Source organism: Nesoenas mayeri (genome assembly GCF_963082525.1).
Source record: "Nesoenas mayeri genome assembly, chromosome: 1".
NCBI lineage: Eukaryota > Metazoa > Chordata > Aves > Columbiformes > Columbidae > Nesoenas > Nesoenas mayeri.
The window spans coordinates 194438291-194459244 of NC_137541.1; the positions used below are offsets into that span (position 1 = coordinate 194438291).

At 37.4% G+C, this 20954-nt stretch overlaps 1 protein-coding gene across 3 annotated transcripts in view; it reads right to left on the reverse strand.

The window, feature by feature from the left end:
- Nucleotides 1-19453, reverse strand: part of IFT88 (intraflagellar transport 88) — a 48455-nt gene extending 29002 nt beyond the window's left edge. Inside the window, exons 1-15 of one of the 3 annotated variants that reach the window (XM_080363331.1) lie at nt 19358-19453; nt 18233-18326; nt 17156-17218; nt 15994-16050; nt 14250-14303; nt 11847-11910; nt 11701-11770; nt 10594-10684; nt 8305-8409; nt 7029-7135; nt 6269-6379; nt 5938-6169; nt 4554-4624; nt 3998-4084; nt 1317-1416 (exon numbers count right to left, since the gene is read on the reverse strand). In XM_080363331.1, coding sequence (XP_080219457.1) covers nt 1317-1416; nt 3998-4084; nt 4554-4624; nt 5938-6169; nt 6269-6379; nt 7029-7135; nt 8305-8409; nt 10594-10684; nt 11701-11770; nt 11847-11910; nt 14250-14303; nt 15994-16050; nt 17156-17218; nt 18233-18322 — 1302 coding nt within the window. In that variant the 5' untranslated portion in view covers nt 18323-18326; nt 19358-19453. Of the gene's footprint in view, nt 1-1316; nt 1417-3997; nt 4085-4553; nt 4625-5937; nt 6170-6268; nt 6380-7028; nt 7136-8304; nt 8410-10593; nt 10685-11700; nt 11771-11846; nt 11911-14249; nt 14304-15993; nt 16051-17155; nt 17219-18232; nt 18425-18703; nt 18803-19357 lie in introns of those variants that run through there. The other 2 variants (XM_080363329.1, XM_080363330.1) reach the window with 2 other exon arrangements.
- Nucleotides 19454-20954: the final 1501 nt, after the last annotated feature.

The following is a 20954-nucleotide window of genomic DNA, read 5'->3' on the forward strand; positions in this document are numbered from 1 at the left end:
TAAAGCTCTTTTCCAACTGCTCACAGTTCAAACCACACCTTTTTTCACAGGCAAAGACCACATGACAATTTTGACAAAAATCTGGAACTGTAAATTGTCCCACAACCTACAAAACCTACAAAAATTTGATTAAAGGCAAAAAAAATCTGTACATCCTAAAACACTATAAGAAAGCTGCACATTCACTTAGATAATATAAAAAACTTAAACATGGTAAGTTTTGGTATGAATTTATACACCTGCATTGGCAATTTATATGCATAGAAAAGGAAAGCTACAATTAACAACCTGCTGTACTTATTAGCAAGAGACTGGTGATAATTTTTAACATGAAGGCAGTTCAGGATAAAATTCATTGGCAGAAATTTGTCTAACTTGTGCTTGTATGGCTGGTTGCAGAAAGAAATCTAACCTACATAAACTTACTTAAATAATTTCAACATAGTCAAAAGTTACTTCACATATATATATTTAAAAGTATAACAAACCAATTAAAATGGAACAAAATAATATGCATGATAAAAACTGTAAAAATCACAAAGATTTCGGTAGATCTGTCGTCTGAACTTCTGCCAGTTGAATTTTGAGCAATAAGCTCAAAACTTGGAAGTAATGATACTGCATCTTTTCTATGACCTTTCTCATTTTTTAGTACACATTATTGCTTAGAACTGCTGTAACATCTTTTCAGCAATGGTGATTCATGCTGGCCCTCTGTGCCCGCAAGGGAGACAATCTTTTATAAGAGATGCAGAACTGTCCAATCTCCTCACCAGATGCTTAATTTAATTCCAGTTTTTATTTCAATGGCTGAGGTCAGATTATAGTATTTTAGGGAATGCCATAACACACAGGGAACAGTGAGAATACCATAATATAAAGAACAATTATGAATATAAAGTGCATCTGCATAAGTTTTGGTACTATAGTCAACCTGATTGAGAGAAAGATTCAGCTCATACTAATGAAAACAGCTCCACATTGATTAGCAACATGCTTCTCAGGCTCTATAGACTGTACTGACTACAGTTCCAATAACTACAGTTAGTGACAGCTTGGACACCCAGCAGAGATAACTAAATTTAGGTGCCTTAATTTTGAAGTGAACTGCATTCACTGTAACTTCTGTGGTAGAAATTTCATTTATATTAAACCCATCTCTTGCCAGTGTTTTTATGAAGTTATTTTACTGAGCAGCATCAATGTAATTATGTTTGCATAAATCATTATTTTCCTTGCTGAAAAATATGCTGTGGCTAAGAAAGATATCTTTGCCAATACAGTATTAAAAATAGTATTTTGAAAAGTTACTATACCTGGTTAAAATCCTGCTGCCTCAAGTAAGTAGTAGCTTTATTTATTTCCAGGTCATTGGCTAACTCTACATAGTGGGAAGCTTTAACTACTTCAACACACCTGCAACAGAAAGCAAGCCATAAAGATAAATAAAATGCATCTGTGCAAATGCCACTTTAAGTTACTTTTGCAGCCAACTCACTTTTCAAAATGAGTTGTTCTTAGTTATGCTTTCTTTACAGAGGCAAAGAGCACTTTGATTAAAAATATTTGAAAAAACATTTTATTCCCATAACCTACCTTAACAATGCTATCTGATCTCATTTTTTTCAGTCAGCTACCCAAATATTATGTTATTGTCCATCAATCAGTGATGCTTGATGTCAGATACTAAGATCATTTTTCAAACCATTTTTTTTAATATATTCCACCAGATGATTTTTCTAACCTGATGTCCTGTTGCATATACTACCAAACCCATAAAGCAGCTTAGTGAACAAAGCCAGAAACTGCAGATCGTGTCCCTGAGCTACATAATAATATTAATGTCATAATAATAAACTTCTTTCTGGTCATCCCCCAGTTGCCTTAGGGTCTTCTGCAAAATAAGGGCAGAACAGAACACAGCAGAGAGTTCAGATGTTCATTCACACGCACCATTTTCCAGGGTCTGAAGTGCTATATTAAAATTAGCTGATCATCTGAAGCAAGACCTTTATTTATCGTATGCATATACTGTTCTCTCGAAGTGTTTGGAACTAAGCCCACTAAATGAACAACTTTGCAGGATGCTTCTTCAATCCCTTCCATTTCTTTTTTAAGTGGTGGAAAGCCTTTTTCTTTTCTTCTAATAATAGTTGGCTAATTTGCCAACAAAAGTTTAATTTAACAAGCTGCCTGCTGCTATAATTGGTTTGGCACATAGACAGTCTCTCTACAAATTATACAAGTGCCTTTTGATGTTGGAGGAAAAATTATATTCAAAAAAATAGCAACTTCTGCAAAGACATCTGTAATAAAAATCAGAAACTAGTTTTCAAGTGTTACTGTTAACATCTTTTAATCATAAAATGCAATGAAATCTAACTATCCAACCGTTCCTCGTGGAACATGATGGAATAATCCCAAGATTATGTCACATTTTAAGTATGAAGTTATGAAATCCGAAGATTATTTTTCCTGACTTTATTTCTGTAAATAAAATTAATCTGATTAAAAGCATATTTAGCACTCAGAGGGCTCATAACAAAGCACAGTATTTGGAAAACAAAGCTCAAACTGCTGGTTAAACTTCTAGGCTGAGGAATTCAAGCTCCGTGAAGAACAGTGTAAATCTGTCCCGATATACACCAAGAATCCCACACATCTCACCAGAAAGTGATTAATTAGCCAGAACAGATATGAGGGTTTTACTTCACGACAAGGATTTTCTGGACAGCACTAAGGAAACGGAATATGTGACAACCTTTTCCAGTTTTCTTGAACAAAAAAGAAGATACAGAGCAAATAAATCTGACTTACTTATGCTAACATGTTCTGAAGCAGCAAGCTAATTTTCACAATAAATACTGTTTAAGCTCTGGTAAGTAAGAATGGTGGAAGTAGGGAAATTATAAGATTATAATGATTATTAAAGCATCAAACACCACCTTGTGGACTCTAGCAGACTAAACATGTCTGTGTGAGATTATTTTGTGTTCGTATAAACAGTTTTATCAGTAAATTATAATTAGAGGACCTGCAAAATTTGACAATAATCCTAACTGGCCAAAAAAACCCCACAAAACACAAAGCAAAACAAAAGAGGTAAAGGAACGTTCTCTTTTCCCATCAAACTTCCTTCACTTCCCAAACACGGAACATATCTGCTAGTAATGTTGTGGCTGCAGATGCAGACTCATTTGCATACATGTTGTTTTCCAGTAACATTATAAAAATACTAAAAATATCCAAGTAAGTCCTTGTAATAGCAAACTAAAAACTGCATCTTGAAAAGTTATGCTAATAATTTTTAGACTGTCCTTAAAGGAAATGTGTGTCTTATTTTGTTTTAAAGCAAAGAGTATTCTGCTGTAGAAAATACCACAGAAAGCAAAAGCTAAACTGTAAATTAAAAAAATAAAGTGGACATTAAATCAAAATGGTAAACTGTATCAGCAGTCTACCACTGTATACACTTCTAAAAATGTTTAAGAAACAGTAAATTAAGTTTACAAATAAACCTAAAAAATATTTAGATTCACATGTTTTAAATAATGACTCCATGGAGTAATGCAAACTTCTTAGGCACCCCAAGTCTTCCTTATGCTATCTTCAAACTAACAGTAAAGAGTAGCAACCACTGCCTTCTGTACAGCATTTGTCTATCAAGAGCTTTAAAAGTTTGTCAGTTTTCAAACTGAGCTTTCAAACTCAATTGAACTTTAAGGAGCTCTTATTGTGCTAACACAGAACAGATCAAAATGTATAATTAACAGTTGAGTTTCAATGATAAATGAAATTAATTTTTAACACAGAAGAGAGTCTAATGCTTTGTTTTGTTCTCCACGGCATTTTGGAGGCAAACTGAAAATTGCCTGGACACTTGTGTTTGAGATGTGTAAACGGTTGTCCAGACTGTTTGTTTGTGAATCTGGTTTCACAACCAGCATGAGAGAATGGTATATAGTTCAGACAAAAAAAAGCCCCCCTTGACTCTTACCAGTCATAGCCGACTGCAAAAGATGTCTCAATTACTGGTGCAATGAGTTTAGCAGCTGTCATGATGTATTCCTCTGCCATGGATTTCCTAAGGAAAAGAAAACAAAAATTAAACCCCAACACACAAACACATCACCATTTCAAAAACATATCTGTAGGAAAAAAAAAAAAAAAAAAAATCTCATTCTTGCTTCTTCCTGCACTCTGGACAATCTTAGAATCAATCTAACTAGTCCTCTGCTACCACTACTACCTTCTATCTTGATGAAGTTCTAAGTTTTTTCTGTTTTCCTTTCACCGCACAGGGTAGTTGTATTTCAAAGAAAACCCAATGCTGCAAGTTTTAAGCAGTGTAACCTACAGCACTTGGGGTAGATATTTTACTTCAACGCAGTACACTAAACTGAGTGATCCAACCAGTTCTTCCAAGCATGTTCTTGCCTAAGAATTGAGGCCACTTTATAACAAGAGCTGTGGGCACGTGAGAAGACTGATAATACTTTCAGAAACTAAAGTCCATGGAATCAAATTCAAGAAAGAATATACTCCACCATTACCTCTCAAGTTCTATTTGTCTTAAGCTGTCATTTTTAATTGCTTCAATCAGCAGATTTGTATGTGGATCATCCTGGAGGGGGACAAAACAACTGCAAATTATGCCAGTGTACATGCAGTTTAACTATTTATAGACAATTACTGTAAACATAAATTGATGCAAATAACATAGTCTATAACGCCAGTTATTTACTTTCCACATTTCAAAAAGCTAGCTCCAGTTTAAAGTAGTTTTCTAAGCACAAAAACTGAAATTTGGCATTATAACTACTTTAATTCCAATTTTCTGCTCATGTCTATGGTCATAGCTCACATTAGGATTGTTAACAGGTGTAGTTAATATTGTGTGTCAGAATGGGAAGGCTGCAAATCACAGTGAGAATACTCACATCCTTAAAAATAAGAGCACGCTTAAGAATCTGCTGAACTGCAGTGCTATTCAGCAGCTGAGGACTTGTGCTACCTTCTTATTACCACAACTCACATGGTCACCTTGTAGTTTCCATCACACATTTCTGTTGGATCTAAAAGAACTAATGCAGCTATGCTGCGTAGCCACCGCTTTCTCATTTATTGGGAACAGATCATAGATCTATACAAAATAAAGACCAGAAGGACACTTTGTGATCTTTCCTCTGACCCCTTCATAACAAAATTCAGAACTTGGAATGTCTGTTAAAACTGTAACCTGCCTATCCTTAGAAAGGACTTCTACAGTCTAAAGCTTTTCTTCCAATTAATTATGTTACATAATCTACAATTAATTCACATGTTTAATGACCCTTACTGTTCCATAATTTCTAACACAACTATACACGTATCAATTATGCATAAAAAGATATATAAGAAATTATATACATATTTATCGATACATAAAAATAAATACATATGCTTCATATATTAAATACTATTTGCTTATGCTAGGACAATAGGAAGCAACAGCTACTCTTAAGCTGCAAACAGTTTGAAGACTAATTATATCTTTGATCTTCAGGACCAAAAGTGGAAGCCTTGCATCATTGAAAAAAGACTGTAAACAGAATATAAAGGGCTTGCCTTGATCTTTTTACATAGGACTTTTCTGAGATGGACCCCAAACCTATTAATTACTTTTTCCTGCCTTTAGCGTCATAAGCTGCTGGTTTCATGGTACAAAGAAAGTCCAGTTCCCAACAATGTCTAATAAACTAAAATAAGCATTTGCAAACTAGGATTTTCTGGTTAAAAAAAAATAAAAATAATAATAATAATAAAAAAATATATATATATTTTAGATACATAAACAGATGTGGATTTATATATTCAGTATAGTTCAAGCATTCAATGTCTCTAACCCTTTCTCCGGATTTATCATATAAAGACACGGTTTATTTTGTTCAAACTTACGTTTGGTGAAATGTATTTGTCATCATAATCCACTTCTGAGGGAACTGCAATCAGTTTTTGAAAGGCTTTTTTCATTTGCTCACCATTTCCAATAGCATAGTAACATAGGATCAAGTTGAAGCCTGCCTTCAGGTTTGGAGACATGCTCATTATATGTTCAAATGAAGAAATGGCATCAATGTATTGGCCAGTTTTAATAAATGCAACTCCAATATTTTCCATTATTTTAATCCTAAGTAAAGAAATCAGGATTAGGTTATATTTTTAATTATCAAATCACACTGTAGCCAAAACTTGTATTTCAAAACCATGCCTACTGGTAGAAACTCACCTCATCTCTTTGTGGGCACTAGGAATCTGGTCTAGAGCCATACGGTAGAATTTGATAGCTTTGGAATAGTTCCGTTGTTTTAAATATATATTTCCCATATTCACCTTCAGTCTACCTGTCAGAAGAAGTCAATGAGTTACAGACTTTAGAAGCATAGTTATAGTTACGGCGTTTTTAAATTGTTTCAGAGTGACAGAGTAGAACAACTTCTTAATAAATTTGTCTTCATTATGGGGTACCACTGGCCCTTTAAAGAAGTGCTGCACAGAACAGCCCTTTGTGAATTTTCACTCAGAAAATGAAGTAGTAATGAAACCTAGAAAAGAACTATCGATGGACGATGTATTCTGATTTTGATTGTGAATTGAGGGATTATTTATAGTGCTCTCCAGGAAGACAGCTGCAAAAAGGCATCTCTGAGAAAAGTGCACTATAGGAATCTCAAAGATGTGCAAAGTACTAAAAGAAGCTTTCGGAAGTGGAAAGCTGAGTTGAAAGAGAAAAAATTAGTATCAGAGCAGAGAATATAGTGCTGCATGAGAAAATGATATTTAGCTTTACATGTAGCTTAGCCTATGGAAAGAAAGCCTACGGAAAGGAAAGAGCTCATTAAGTTATACTCACTCAGAGATTATGAGTATCTCTCAGCCACTGTGACTGGCACACATGAAGGCTGAGATCTCTGCGAGTCAACATCATGCAGATGAAGTCCCTATTTTGAATGCCTGACTACCAATTTTAATCCACTTTGGAATGTAACCTACCTCCATTGCTGAACATCTTATTCTTCACTATAACTTGGTAAGTATTCAGTGCTTCAGCATACATTTCATTAGCAGCATACTGACTGGCAAGATTGAAAAGAACCTACAGAAAAATTGAATTATAGGTACAATAAAATAATGTTGTTCTCTCAAGAGTAATAAACGTGAATTCAAAATGGATAATTTGAAGTTAATTTACCTTGGAAGTATTGCTTTTACCAGTTTTAAGCGTCCCATGCTCCTTTGTTCTTGCACATCGACATAGAGAAAACAAGTTTCAAATCTATTTATTCTAGGTAATTCTTTTATTTTTGTACTTAAATAGCTACCAATAAAGGTCACGCTTAGCAGACCTTAAACATGTGTAAACACAATTTTATAATTCACAGGTATGAAAAAACATCCATACAAGATAATTCTCAGAAAATGTAATTTATTACTCCAATTTATGACCTGTGGAAAACAGTCCTACTACCTGCAGTCACTTAGTTTATGAAGAGAGAATTTTTCCAAACTGCTGTTTCAAAACAGTTCTGTTGGTGTCAGATAAAATATCTTTACATTTTTCCCTCAGCTTTACTCTGACCTTCACCATGAAGTAAATTACTAGGTCTGCCTAACTCAATGTATTCATTGTTAATAATTTTCTCTACAGAACTACCTGGAGCACAACTTCAAATTCCCTCTAAGTATATTTATGTCTATTGTATCGTTTAAGAAAAAAAAAAAAAAAAAGTCTACTATTAATTTGAAAACCAGAACGTAAATCTATATACCTGCTTTAAGATTCAGGATTTAGGAATACTAATATATCTTATTTCATGCAATACATTCTCTGTCACTTTATGCTTCAAGGTAAAGGCAGTGTCTGATCTGTTTTCTTCTCTTGGCAGGTTACATTTTCTAGACTATTTTTAAAGTACAGGGTTTACATCTGTTATATTTTGATAAGCATTTTTTTGTAGCTGGAGTAGATGCTCATGGGCATTGTTCTTCACTTAATGTTGACTATGTCATTTCTCTGGTACTTGAGATTACAAGGGAAGAGACTCAATTACAAAAATGGATTGTTACAATCTAATGTTAAGTTTTAACTTCAAGAAGTCATTCACTTCATCTTCATAAACTTCCCCTGTTCCCAAATGTAGATCATAACTGACCTGGTACACCGCTAGGAGCATTACAACACACACACACTCAGCAAACACTGAAATGTCTCTAGGATGTTTGCTACCAATGCCTTTCACTCATCGAAGATTTCTAAGCACTTACTGAGTAAGTGAGGTCTAGGTTGATGTCTTCTGGAGTAGCAATTTGTTCACGTTGTCTCACCAATACTCTTTCCTTTCTTCCAGCCTCTTTTGCTTTTTCCAGAGCCTTAAACAAAATAATAGAATTTAGCAATGCCTTGAATCTTACTTACCCAAGATGGCAAAATACATTCCAAACTAGTACAAAAAAGATATACTTATGTCCATTTTCTTTAGATGCACAGACTGTACCAAATGCCTGAAAAGCAGCAATATAACCCACAGAAAGATGTTAATTAGCAACAAGCAGACATTCAGTTAGTCTAAGTCTGCTTAGGTATATAATTTTAGAGAAGTGCAGTCACACAAATACACACGTCACAATCACTTAACCCTGGAAGATTTTTCTACTTGCATTTATCATAGAAAGTGCACATAAATGTGCATGTGCACATTGCACACATGCAAATAAAGGATAACTACTAAAGAAATCTGCCAAGTATAGATAAGACTGTAAGGATAACATATGTACTCTGATAAGATGCACCACACAGGCACACAATATCACCCTGCATAACAGAGCTAAGTAGATCATCAGTGTGTGTGGAGAGCACTGGACAATATATAATCCATTCAAGATAAGAGAGCCCTCATGGTCACTACGTCTAGCATGGCTCCTGAGAGCTGAATCAATTGTAGACCTCAATGCAAAGACAAAGACTTCTGAACAAAGATGATCTATCAAAATATAGACTGCATTCTTCTTAACAGATCCAAACTGCAGCTGAGGTAAGATTAAATGATGCTTTACCCACCATGTTTCACAAGACCTAAAGAGATACTTGAAATTGTCTGAATCAGAGTGCAGACAGAAAAAATATTCCTTTGTGTCAGACAAAGAGACATTTATTACAAGTGCTAACTTGTCCAAACAGCTTGAACTCACTCATTACATCTATACTAGATGTAAATCAACTGGGATAGAACCTGTTATTTAGCCACTACTAACTGGCACGACACCACTCTAGTAACCTCTACAACAGATCAAATACATTCAAACTGCCTATTGGAAATGGTTCCTTATCTCTAGTTACTGTCAACCATATCTAGGAACTGTTTAGAAAAATGCTAGTTAGCCTGGGCCAAAACTGTGCTAAACTACACTAAAAAAATTTACAAACCTACTGCTTGATTCACAAATATAGACATTGTGTACAGTGGACAAACACCATTGTCATTTTCCGGATTTGTAGCAAGGCTTGGACCATTACAGACCACTTGCAAGCTTTGTAAGGAATTTTGGCCGTCTAGCCTAGGATCTGTATCGGATAGCATTAAGCAGTTCAGGAGAGATGCTTCACCCATTCTTGTCCTCTAACAATACCTCATCAGAATACACTCCTAGAATAAAAAATTTTGCAGCTCAGATGACTGAGCAAGAAGCACCGTCTCTTACAGCTCTAATTAATTTTTCCCCTTATAGATCAGATGCAATCAACTTGAGAGGGCAATGAAGGTGCACAAAGGAAGTCTACATTCCTCAGAACCAAACATATCTCATTATTTCTGACTGCTGAGCCTGCTCTGCCTCCAGGAGTTTAGGAGCTAGAACCAGCCAGTCCAAAGCATATGGCATAAAACATAAGTCCAGTCTCAAGAAGGAAGAGTTGGAGGCTATTTTGATACACTGGAACCCAAGGCTGATGTGTTTTATTGCCATCTTCCTATAAAGGATACTGGCATTTGCACTTTAGGGTTTGTTTAGCTTGGAAGGTGTCCTTGTATGAAGGAGTGAAAGAAGATGAAATAGTTCATATTGATGCTGACCCCTTATGTTGCAACAAAAGCAGTACAGTGTCTACCATACTTTATAGGGCCCAAGCAACGTCAACAAAATGGAATGTCACTCAGACAAGATCCTCACATATCTGAGGATCAAATGCTGCAAAGATACCCATTACAAGCCTGGTACTGAAGAAGGGTCTCCCCCTCCCACAGAGTCGATAGGTTAAACTGGGCAATCTGTGCCAGTATGACTAATTCATCAGACCCACTTGAAGAGGCCAATGGAGATATGTGGAAAGGAGCTTTTGTAACACGGAAATCTTAACAAATATATACACAGAGCTCCTACCTTTGGGGTTTTTTGGGCAATACAAGGTATCACTGGATTGGAAGAGTCATAGGAAAGTTAGAATTAAGATGATTTTAAGAATTTGAAATGTTTGAACCCAAGTCAGTTTGAAATGTCTATCTATATCGATTGTTTTTCACATAATAGCAAAAGTGAAGTGAAATCCAGAAAAATTACCAATTTCAAGTCTCCACAGCTGTTGGCAATGCAACTTTCTTCAACCAGTTCGTTCACTTTTTTTTCCAACTGCCTAATCTTCTCTTCTGAACTAAAATGAAAATAACAATAAAAGGATTAACACTAGTAACATAACTGCAAACACTAAGCTTTTACACAGCATATTCTCAATAAAATACCACAGTGATGTATCACATATCACAACTAACTGGTTTTCCCCTTAGAGAAAATAAAATGTGAAACTATGCCCAGAGAAGGTCCCCCAAAGATACCATGCTCACACTTTTAATTTGAGAACAGAGACATAAGAAAACAAATCCTCTTAAAAGAACAAGACAGACATGCACGTTTCATGGACTCAATTTGTTCAGAAGTAATGACAGAACAAACAGATGGGCTAGTAAACCTTTAAAATCCAACACCTAGCGAAATGAAATATTGGATGAAGAGCAATTAATTGAACCTTTATTTGCACAGATAACTTCAAAGTATAGCTTGCAAATGCAGATTTTAATACATAGTTTTTATTAATCTCGATTCTTTCCTCAGTTAAATAACCAAACATTTCAGCAGGATTCCCTATTCCTTTATAGCTACATTTGAGGAATACAACTTTTGTATTGAAAAGCTCAATGACTTGTTCTCAGTGAAATCCGCAACATTCACACCACCCTGCAAAACCTTCTACCTCAGTTTTACCTCAAGTACCACAAGGTCTGACCACAAGGTCAGAGTGAACAAAGAAAAACAGCAGGCAAAATTCCCCCAAGTTCTTCCCAGAGAGCTGGTGTTCCTTGCCTGCCACACACTCTTCCATAATCCTCCACAATTCTATGTAACAGGATTTGTGTGGCAACAGCTACATTGAGGTTGCTGAGCTACAGTCAGAACCAGAAATCACTGAAATAAGACATTCTTGAAAGTCAGTGCAACTGTTCTGGTGAGTCAGCTAACTACTCACATGTATGTTTGTGGCATTATTCCAAAGTTGAGAGTTTGGCCCTTCCAGGTTTCCTAACTCCCTGGCTGTTTTTAAACTCTTACTACGGTTGTGTTTTTTTGGTGCTGTTAGTGCTTTGAAATAATTGAATACAAAACTGAACAAACCTGTCTGGATTCTGCATTTCCAGAGGTGGAGCGGGACCTCTTGCTTGGCCAAGAGGATCAAATGAAGAACCTGCAAAATTAACAAAGTACTGCAAATTGTAAAATAACATCTCCCTCTGGCAGCTGGCGATTTCTACAAACCATACCTCTCATAGCTGCCTTAGTGTAACCTGCCGCATGGACTGCTGTCATTGGTCGAGCAACCCCATCCTTAAATAAAAAGGAAGATGTATTAAAATAGAATCTTCCTAAATTAATTAAAATCTTCCTAAAACACATATTGTAGACAGTACAGATATCAGTTATGTACTACAAAAACCTTTAAACACACACACACACAAAAACAGTGTTACCACCTCTGTAAACTGAATGTTTAAGAAAATGTTTGTATTTCTCAAATATTATACATCATATAATACGGGTTTGTTTAGCCTTGAGAAAAGAAGGCTTAGGAATGACCTTATCACCATGTTCCAGTATTTAAAGGGTGGCTACAAAGAAGATGAAGACTCCCGTTTTATAAGGATTCACATGGAAAAGATGAGGGGTAATGGGTGCAAGTTATTCCCAGGGACATTCCAACTGGACACAGGAGAAAGATTTTACACAATGAGAACAATGAGCCATTGGAATAATCTCCCCCAGGAATGGGTGGATTCCCCAACACTTTATACTTTTAAGATTCAGCTAGACAGGGTGCTGGGCCATCTTGTCTAGACTGTGCTTTTGCCAAGAAAGGTTGGACCAGATGATCCTTGAGGTCCCTTCTGACCTGGTATTCCGTGATAACTGTCTACAAAGTAGAGGTGCAATCACTATAAGGTAGCTGTAACTGAAACAAACCAACACCTATTACCTTGTGTAACTTTTATATGTATTCTGGATACTTAATTTCAAATATATTTCGTTTTTAGAAAATTCTTACTAATTGTTGGTCTTCAGATCCGTAATGTACCTTAGCTCACTGGCACAGTGTTTGAGAAGTCAGTTGCTTTTTAAATTTTTATTGACAATAAACAGAATCCTATGAGAGCATGGATCAGAATGTTTTGCTTTATCAAAACAAGAAGAGGCATAAACAAACCACAATTTTTTTCTATTTGTAACTTATTACCAGACAATGCCTCCCCACATAAGAATGTCCCACCTCCGCCCCATGCCAGCTTATTCAATTTTCCTGTCAAGACATGGAGTGCACTAAGAAACCTTAATAGAATCATTAAATCATTTTGGCTTGAAGAGACCCTGAAGATCATTGAGTCCAACTGTTAACCTAATTCTGGCACTAAATCATGTCCCTAAGAACCTCGTCTATGTGTTTTTTAAACACCTCCATGGATAGTGACTCAACCACTTCCCAGGGCAGCCTGCTCCAATGCCTGACAACCTTTCCCATGAAGAACTTTTTCCTAATATCCAATCTAAAGCTCCCCTGGCCCAACTTGAGGCCATTTCCTCGTGTCCTATCACTTGCTACTTGGGAGAAGAGCCCTTCACCCTCCATGCTACAACGTCCTTTCAGGTATTTGTAGAGAGTAAGAAGGTCTCAGTTTCCTTTTCTCCAGGCTGAACAGCCCCAGCTCCCTCAGCTGCTCCTCATCAGACTTAATGGCCCTGACCAGACTCACCTGGGGCCTCCAGCAACATACACCCTATCCATGGCTCCAGGAGCTTTAAACTCAATCTTAGGCCCTCAGACCCTGCCTGAGCTTTGTTGGGGGACTACTGGTTTCCACGTCAGCCACAGCTATGCCTGGCCAGAGTCCCTTGATCCACGTTTCATTCAACCTGTGGACTGACCTCCTGGATTGATCTTAGCCTTGCCTTGTCACTATGTTCCTGGCCAGTGATCATCAGTCCTAATCCTGGCCTACGCATCGGCCTTTTGTCTTGACGTTGGATCTGCCTCATCACCACGATATTGCCTTATGTTCTGGGCTTTTGGTTGGACCTGGCCACAGTTTCTGGGTGTATCTTGCATACCTTGCTGAAGTATTGTGGGACTGAGTCCTGGCTGGTGAGGCCCCTGCACCACTGGCCATACGACTTCCCTCTAGGCTCCTGGCTTGCCTTCCCTTCAGGAGAAGCCCTACTCTTGGTGCTCCCTAATAATTCCTGGGCTGACACAAAAGAATAGAGGGGCTATGGATATATTTAACATTAAGTCAATCTACTTATGGGTGGTGGTGGGAAAGACATTGGTAAATTACAGCAGATTCTTATTAGAGTACAAGTACATAAGAAAAACATTAAAACCAGAATCCACCTCACTCCTATTTCAATGAAAAGTTACTCACTGCATGTCAATAAGTGCTACAAAGTACTACACTGGTATTGCTTCCAACCTTATGCTCAAATAACACACTCATCACAACCCTCATGCTTTCCAACAACAGTATTTTCAAAAAAAAAAAAAAAGACAAATTAAAACAGTGTAACAACTTGGTATTGTTTCAACAAACTTTTAAGTGTTCAGGATTGATACCAGTATTTATCAGAAAACTTCACCATTCTAAATCAATCTAAAATGTAAATATTGAAACTTTTACCTGTATAGCTCCTGTCATTGGTCTTCCCATAGATGAATTTAAAGTTGCCTTTGACTACAAAAATAAGTAAATTGTTTGAAACTGGCATTCACAAAGCATTAGAAGACTGTAAAGGCTTTGCAAAGTCTTCTCGATATTGAGTTTTAAGAGCTGATCTAATTCTCACATAAGCTCATAGCAAAATTCTCATCTATGTTATTCATGTGCAATATACTGCCGGTGCCTGACAGACTTGAAGATGTTCAACACTTCAGTTAGCACAATTTCACAATATTGGTTTTTATGTGGATACTTCCGTCAGACCTTTTAAAAAAATATTTCATAGAAATTTATCTCAGGCAGCAGTACCTTCCATTATTAAATTACTGAAATTACTACCTTTAAATTGAACAAATAATTTACATTAAATAGTTCAGTAAGGTTCTCAGTACAGCTGCTAAGAGATTAATATAGGGGCAGATTTTCAGTCATACTTTCTTGAATATTTTACAATAAATATAAACTCTGAAACTGCCAAGGGGTATCTTTTCCATTAGCTGACATGCCGCATATTGTCCTTCTGTAGTAGTGTTAAGAATGTAAAGAAATAAATGTGAAATATTTAGTAGTAAGTGCTAAACATTGCTGCAAATATACAGTACAAACAGATAAACGAACAGATAAATGGTTTCAGGCCATGAAAAAGTATTCCCTAATTCCCACTCAGAGGCCTATGTTTTACTATTTTACCCACTGTCCATCACACATCATGACTGTTTTTCGTTTTTTCTGTTAAGGCTGAATCTACATTAACAAGGACTGTAGTGCACGAGAAGCAAATGTGCAGAGTGAAACAGGTAGTACTGTGGACTGGACAATGCTTTGGAGGATTCTAGCTCAATTAATTCAGGTAAACACCTCAGGATTTATTATCCTTAGCAAATGCCTCTTTGCACTCTCCTTTAACAAGATAGCTTTTCCTGTCACAGCACAGTACTACACTAAACATCTGCAAATAAAACTGCTAAGAAAAAGCAGTCTCAAAAGGAATCTATCCAAAGCAGGTAACAGAAGGTTTAGAGTAAAGTTGTATTTCAATGACTTATAATAGAACTTTAGTGTTCTTGAAATTTTTACCCAGCTAACATGCATTAGAGATCTATAGCAATGTGATCTCCCATCTTTATTTGTCATAAAACTTACAGTAACTTAATATCCAAGAGCACTGTCTTTTCAAATTTGGTCAAGACAGGCTAACAGGTTGGAAATTTATTGGGATAAGGGGACAGTGGATATATCACTAGTGCGTAACTTCTGTTCCCATAGCAAAACAGGTTAAAGTGTTAGTTATTTGAGGGATACAATAGCTTAAGCATACCAAAGAATATAACCAACCTTTTCTCATTAAACTGCAAGTGATTCGAATGCCCATATTTTCTAAGACTTAATTTCACCTTAACTTTCAGAAAACTTTCCCAAGCCCATATAACAAGCCATCCAGTTCCTTCTGCAAGAAAACCAAGTTAATACCTTGGAATCTACTGCCTTATGCAGTACAGAAGTTCATTTGCAGTATGGTTTGGGAGAAAAAACAAAACAAAACAAATCAGTAACATGCCTTGATCAAATGGAGTTGTGAATGAATTAAAATTAATGAATACATGTAGTATATATAGAGCTCACTTTGTGCAAGGAATTAAATGGTAAATTTATTTTTTGGTAAACACCTAATTTTCCTTAAGAATACAACACAACAGAAACCTACCCCAAATCCAGTAGCTAAAGGTCTTGAAGATGACGTCCCAGGAATTTTGCCTGTCACCTGGGTGAAAAAACAAAACAAAACAAAAAATCAATTAACAACTATTTGTGTTAATTACTAGTCTTTCTATAGAGTTTCTGTAGAGAATTCATGGAAATTATGCTTCAATTGTTAGAAAATGCATTCTCTTTGTAGAACCAGATTATTCTAGCAAAAAAATAACATCAATCAGACACTTCCAGCTCTTCTATAGATGTACAGAACATACTTTTAAAGTGCAGGTACCAACTTTATATTTAGTTTTGAAAACTGATATAAGATTAAGTCATAGCTAAATGAAAGTAAGAAAATAAACATAAGTTACATGTATATGTAGGAAGAAATGATCAGAACAATAACACTTGGTTTTCTAAATCCCACTGTCTAGTCTGTATGTCAACTTCATAATTGTATGTCAGAACCAGTAATTCTATTAACAGAACATTAAACAAGTTATTTCAGAATATATAATTTTGCTCTTTAATAGGGTTTTATCTAATTTTATCAAACAAGAATACATACTTCCAAAGTTCCTTGTTTGTTCCAGCTTAGCTCCAGAACTTAATGGGACTTGTGCTTTGCTTATTTTTTATTTATTATTTATTTTTCATACAAATAACTGAAGTCTGTATCTTCATGTGTGGTGGGTTGACCTTGGCTAGACATCAGGTGCCCACCAAATCTGCTCTATCACACCCCTCCTCAGCTGGACAGGGGAGAGAAAATGTAACTAAAGGCTTGTGGGTCGAGACAAGGACAAGGAGAGATCACCCACCAGTTACTGTCACAGGAAAAACAGACACAACTTGGGGAAAATTAATTTATTACCAATCAAAATCAGATTAGGATAATGAGAAATAAAACCAAAACACCTTCCGCCCATCCCTCCCTTCTTCCCAGGCTCAACTTCACACACGGATATAGGGGAAGCTTCTAGTAGCTTCTCACAGAAGCCACCCCCCTGGCTACAAAAACCTTGCCATGCAAACTCAATACATCATGTTAATACTAGAGAAAAAAGATAGGAGATTCCCAAGGTAAGTTTTGTGTTAGTGGCAAAATTAGGGTTAGGACACTAGAGAAAGTCCACACTATTGCAATGTATAATATTTTAAAAGGTACTTACAGAGGGTCTTCTACCATGACTTGTTCTTGCTGCTTGTTGAAAAGCTACATCATTTTCTAAGTCCTGGAAAAGATAAAATAAAAATATGAAATCTTTTAAAAACCACAACACCCAAAGCCACAAATCCAGAACCTTACGACTAGTGAAAGCAGATAGGTAGAAAAACAATTACTCAAAAAATACCTGACTTGAAGATAACCAAATGACGGGTTTTACTGACAATAATGATTATATTATTTGGTCTATCCTTTTTGGTATTTTAGATTAGGAAATGTAAAAAATCATTATTTTCTGCAAAATAAAAACACACTGAGGAAGTAGAGTTTAAGTGATACAATATAACATGAAATTTTATTTCCCTTCAAAAGCTTACTGTTACCACTATTTCTAAACTTTCTCATTAACGCCTGTCATATCAATACATGAAGATTTCTCATGTCTCTGAGGTCCCATGAATTTGGCACTGGGATTTCACACAAGATGCCAAGCCTTGCAACACCAGCCCTGCTTTGAGCAGGGTAGTGCGTTTGGAAAAAAGGATCCCCTGTTGTTCCAATTCCACTACAGGAACAGTTACCAGAAAGTGGTCTGCAGGGTTACTATAAGTCATTCCACATGCTCTACCAATTGCACAGAGACATGCAGGACTCTCCTCTACTGTCACCTCCTTCAGCTGCAGCACAGTAAGAGATCAATGACCTATTGACTAATAAATAGCCTCTTTTGTCAGAAAACTTGCTGCTCTATGCTGTCTGGGAAGTACCACACTGCATATGCCTCAATATGAATATGGCCTTCAAATAACTAGGATTTTATACTTCATAAATTCTAACCATTACAGCATATTAGATCTGCTATGAGATGGAGAGAAGTATTTGGTTGGAAGAGAAAACTATCAAAGAAATAACTATTTAAAGAGATCCTGGTGGAACTTCATATATTTCTTGCTAAATAAACAAAATTTAACTTCAAAGCAGCAGTAGACTTGTGCACTACTGTACTCACATGTTCTTATCTCGTACTTAGAAAGTTAAAATCCTATGTATAGGAAAGGTGGGAAACAGCAAATATTTTTACCTCTGTGTCAAATGCAGGATTATAATCATTGTAGCCAGAATAAAGATCATCTTCATCAGTCTCAGGAGCCAGATGTACATTTTGCATCATTTTTCTGGTTTTATATATATTTTAAAATGTAAAATATAAATAGTAATAAGGTCTACAAGTTCAAAAGAGTTCCAATTTCATTTCAGTTTTTAATTGCAACCTCTGAAATTAAAGATAAGCTATGATTAGTCATAAAATCTAGGGTTCGCTTATAAACAATATTAAACGGCACCATTTAACAGAATTAGATTTTGTTAGGTATTTACACCACTGTCATGAAATTGTTTTATCATTAAAACTAAATGATCATAACAAGTAGCTATACTACTTTTAAAATGGTATCTTTACATTCTCAGATAATTCAGATTTACACTAATTCTCTCATAAACTTTGCTTGTTATTATTGGATCAAACAATAGTTGCCAGTCTAACAAAAGATACCTCCTCCAGCTTCAAAACTTCCTTCCTTCACCTGTGTCCTTGTATCAACACAGCCACAGCTATTCTCTATACGCAACGTTCTTCATATAATTTTGCCATTTCAGTTCAAGTGGTCTTTAACAACCAGAACTGAAGAAGCCCGGGTTCCAACGTCTTTCTTCACAAACACGTTAGTGTCTAACACAGCTGCATTCACCTCGTGGTCTTTCCTTCACTGAGGACACCAGGGAGGTCTCCCTTTACCTGGCTACCTATTTTCATTAAAATCTTAAGAAGATAACACTTGATTTCATGTATAACGTGAAATACATGCACTTTATCAAGTGAGCCCTGGCAGGACGAAGCACCGCACACCCCCCGAGGGCCGGTTCCCTCTGGCAGCTGGACACCCCCCTCCCCGCTTCCCCCTTGGCTGGGCCTCCTCTGAGCCGTGCGCGGCGGCACCACGGCCCGAAGCTGAACTGCCCCTTGTTCCGGGATTCCTCGGGCAGCGCCCGGAGCGGGGCAGCGGGAAGGCCCCGCCGCACCGAGCGCACGGCGGAGGGAACCGCGCTACCGGGCAGGGCGCGGCAGAAGGCTCGGGGAGCCAACGCGACGGTGCCAACGCCCCCCCACCCCGACAGGGCGCGCCCAGCCTGCTCTCCAGTCGCCCACCTCCAGCTGCGGGCAGCGCCGCGGCCCGTTCCCCCCGGCCCCAGCGCAGCGGAGACCGCGGGGCCCAGGCCGCGCCGCGTTGCTAAGGGGACGGCAGCGACGCACTCCCATAATGCACCACGCGCAGTTGGGCAGAGACGAGAGCAGCGCATGCGCAGAGCAGCTGCCGAAGCCTTTGCCCCCGTGTGGGCGTCGCCTGCGCTGAGGGGACGTTCCCGCGGGAAATGGCGGCGCAAGAGCGGGGGTGGGCTGGAGGACTCGGGCGGGTTGTGCAGTTCGTGTAATTCAGCCCTCTTCATGCAAAAAGTGTAACTGCAGGGAGGAACCCACACAAAACTTAAAAATCTTCATAGCCATCTTTTAGATGGGAAGACACTGCTCTGAACTTTTGTGGACGGGTTTTTCAAGTGGGTTAGTGTTGATCACTGAGCTAAAGCTAAATGTGACGTAAATGTGTCTTTTTTTCTTTTTCTACGTCTTGCTGTGAATGGATCCTGCAAACATATAAACAAGGACTTAATTTCCTGAGTTAGGTTATGCGTATTCCCGAAAAGGGAGCCTGTGTGCTAAGGACTAAGAGTTGTGTTTAGTCTAAAATTTTGTTTACCTCTGTGCTTTCCTCAACTTCTTGAGAAGAAACACAAAACTACTGCAAAGAATGGTGGACTTGTCAGGCTGCCTGCCTTTAGTCCACAGGATAAGGAAAACAAATGTCTGCTAGACATTAAATAAATAAAAGTCTGCAAATAAAATTATGTGAATATTGCAAATGAAATGGCAAATAAAAGTCTGTGACATGGATAATATTTACTGACTTTAAAGGGAAGATTATTAGGATAAATTAGTTAGTGCTTCTGAAACAATAAATAGAGAGCAATTAAAATTCAGAATGGGGGAAAAATTCTAGACTTCTCCCTAATGGGGAATTCAGGATTACAGAACCAGAATAATTCAGGCTGGAAGGGACCGCAGGATATCTCTCCCATCCTTATACCTAGTTCAAATTTCTTTGTATCTCTTCCCAAGAGTAAAGCCAACCTGCTGTGATTTTATGGTGAAAACTGGTGTTTTATGCTTTAGATTTGCTATCATGAGAGAAAAGCAAATCTACAATGGTAGAGTGAACAGCTTCTTGGATAGCTTCTCAAAGCTTGCGCTGGAGCACACGGCCCATACCACAGAGTACTAATCACAGCACATGTGTTGATCGCGTACTGCTCACGTTTGTGGTGCTCTCTGGAGCACGGCAGGTCTTTATGGGCAGGTGTTAATCTCGGGCAGCAGCCAGCACTTCTGGGCAGAGACCTCATCACAGCCACCCCTCACTCTCAGGGTGCTCAGCCACACCATTTCATCCAGCGAGCTGAGAAATCTGCTCTCAAAACTGAAAGGATCAATTTAAAAAGTGACTAAAGCTTCCCATCTGACATAGTCTCTCAGAATAAACAAAAAAATCAAAGGTTGTAATGTCTTAGATGGTTCCTACTACAATTTTTACTACTTCCTACGCCTAAATGGGAAATAGAATAGAGCAGGGATCTCTGAACATGTCTACAGTATTTTTGAGAGAGAAAATATTGTACGAGGCCAATTGTAA